At 47.8% G+C, this 2,719-nt stretch overlaps 1 protein-coding gene across 2 annotated transcripts in view; it reads left to right on the top strand.

Annotated features, from left to right (window-relative positions):
* Positions 1-1,347, top strand: part of TNMD (tenomodulin) — a 24,642-nt gene extending 23,295 nt beyond the window's left edge. For both annotated transcript variants that reach the window (XM_019536463.1, XM_019536462.1), the window contains one exon: positions 797-1,347. In XM_019536463.1, coding sequence (XP_019392008.1) covers positions 797-1,006 — 210 coding nt within the window. In that variant the 3' untranslated portion in view covers positions 1,007-1,347. The remainder of the gene's footprint in view (positions 1-796) is intronic.
* The last annotated feature ends 1,372 nt before the right edge of the window (positions 1,348-2,719 follow it).

Here is a 2,719-nt window from a genome sequence, read left to right as displayed (position 1 = left end):
CCTCCTCTGAGCCTTTGTTAATTGATGAGGATGGGTATTCCTCCTTAATGTAGAGTGCCATGCCCCTACCTTTTCTTCCTATCCTGTCCCTCCTGTACAGCCTATAGCCCTTGACATTCACCGCCCAGTCATGCGTTGAGTCCCACCATGTTTCAGTAATCCCCACTATGTCCAGGCTGGTGTCAGCTAGCAGGAGGGTGAGTTCCTCCTGCTTGTTTCCCATTTGACCCAGCAGCTTAAGGAATAGGAATAAAAAGAGGTCCAACAGACTGCTACTCAGGAGACCTCAGGGGCAGAAGGGGTCAGTTCCTGGGTCAGCCAAAGACCGCCTGTGTGAGTCACAAAATCTGCACTCTGAACCTCCAAGCTGTAAAATAGGGATAACACTTCCCTGCCTGTCAGTGATTTTGTGAGGCACTCAGATATCGTAGTAATGACAGCCCCATACCAAACGACTGACAGGACATCGTAAGAAGCAATTTTGCTTGTGCAAAAATTCCCAAACACTCAGCATCATCATATTCCCTTCTTCTTCTGTCTGCTCAGTGCTGTGCTCACATTGCTCTCCTTAGAGCCACATTATAGCTATCCTACATGAGCTGGATTTACTAGCTGCTGCTCTCTCTCAGAAGTACCAAATTCTGAGGGATTGCCCAGTCTACCCACTGGGCCATTTGACTAGATGCTAAAGGAGCAACATGCCAGCAGGAACATGTCAGCAGCAGCTCCCTGAAGATGCCTAGACCCCCCTCAGGGACTCCTCCCTCACACTTTCCTGCTTTGTTTCTTCTTCCAGTCAGAGAACGGACTCGAGTTCCACCCGCTGTGGGATGAAAGGGGCTACTGCTGCGCTCGGTGTCGCCGGGGCAACCGCTACTGCCAGCGGGTGTGTGAACCTCTGCTGGGGTATTACCCCTACCCCTACTGCTACCAGGGAGGAAGGGTTATCTGCCGAATCATCATGCCATGTAACTGGTGGATAGCACGCATGTTAGGGCGTGTATAGGGATGCTCACAACTAGCAAAGCAATAGAACTACAACAGGTATATGCTCTCACTGTAGAGAGGAAACTGCAGCCTCTGAGCACTTGCATGCTACCTGTATTCTAGCCTTGCCATGTTACAAGTTATCTTGTATTACCAGTAGCTAAAGCATAGGCCATTAACTGCTTGATTACAGCTGAATACTGCACCCTGCCCTGAGCAAGAACAGCCAAAAGTCCTCTGCCATCAGCAGACAGTACCCGGAGGGTTGACAAAAGCTATATTTCATGGGTTGGGTTTTGTGCTGAGCGGTAAGAAATGAGACAAACAATAAACACATTCTTTGACTGATTGCAAAGGAAACAAAGTTGTTTGGTGGCAGTCCATGATACTGAATGGGATTGAAAGGTGATCTAATTGTGCAGCTCCGCGCCTGGCTCAGGTGACAGGTTGCTGAGTGGGTTCAGCTAGCTGTGGACAAAGGTTCCATATTGCTCCCTCTTTAGCCAGTCATCACCATTCCTAGAAATGATCCCTTTACAACTTACAGGCTGACAGGCTATACCACTGACAAATCTCTAGAAGTAGAAATCACATGGAAAAGACTCTTGTAGGATTACCAGGGGCCATTAGTTCAGCCTAAAACCAGGTGCTGAAGGAAAAAGTGCTGATGGTTTGAAAGTTGGCGCTCTGCCCACTACAGTCAGCACCAAATCAGTGTGTCATCAACACAGTGATCACAGATGCTGAGCTACAATAGTTGCTACCTTTTGGATGAGATCCAAGAGCAGGTACTTGTCCCATTTGTGATCATTACAATATCCCATGATACTTTTCCCAAAAGGAAAGCCCATAGTCCTGGCTGGTTTCCAACTTGAATAATTACATCTTGCCTGCTTAATTTCCCCCCTGCCATTCTGATTGGACACTGCTCTTCACTTCCATTCCTAAGCAAAAATCTTCCCCCATGGACAGGGCTGGGAGGACCATTGATCTGAAGGGACACACAAATTCTGCCACTGTTAGTAAAAAGCCACAGTGCCAGATGGCTAATACAGAAACTTCTACCTCTTCCCTCTAGTGCCTCTCATCAGTGACTCTGTGAAGACTGTAACTAGAAAAAGCTTAGGGTACAAAGATGCTACAGAACACATATTGAGAGCTTAAATCACAAGCAGGTGCACAGGCACAAATCAAGTTGCACATATAAGCCCAAAATAAGGCATTAAGAGTTTTATATATCAATAGGAGTTAAAGCCATGGAAGGGAGAGCCTGTGTAACTACAAATAGGTGTACCCTCTCTGAGGTCATGTAAGGGAAAATCATTTGAAATGGCTGCCTCACTCCAAGCAGACGACATGTGGGAGATCAGGGAGGAGGTGAACATAGACTGCAACAAGACAAACAAGCTGCTGCATAGGCCTCTAGTGAAGCTCTAAGGCTAGGGACAGACATTCAAAATCTTGAGCCTAAATTGACTCAATCTTTGCAGGTTAGTCTAACCTGCCCAGGCTAAACCAGTTTGTAACCATAAAGACATCCCCTCTGGGCTGAAAAAATGTAGGCACGTGCCTACACTGGCTCAGGCCAGAAGCCAGGGGGTGCTAGAGCAGCCCTCCCTTCCCTTCCATAGTGCTGAGCTGAGGGGGGGAGTGACCAGGCTCTGGCAGGACAAGAGCTCCCCACCCCCTCCTGAACAGCCTAGCAAGGAATTGATAGCACAGTGTGTATCAC

The sequence above is a fragment of the Crocodylus porosus genome, unplaced genomic scaffold (genome assembly GCF_001723895.1).
Source record: "Crocodylus porosus isolate Cpor-Errol unplaced genomic scaffold, CroPor_comp1, whole genome shotgun sequence".
NCBI lineage: Eukaryota > Metazoa > Chordata > Crocodylia > Crocodylidae > Crocodylus > Crocodylus porosus.
Note: the sequence above shows the minus strand (reverse complement) of the source record. Positions and strands in the feature narration are given on the sequence as shown.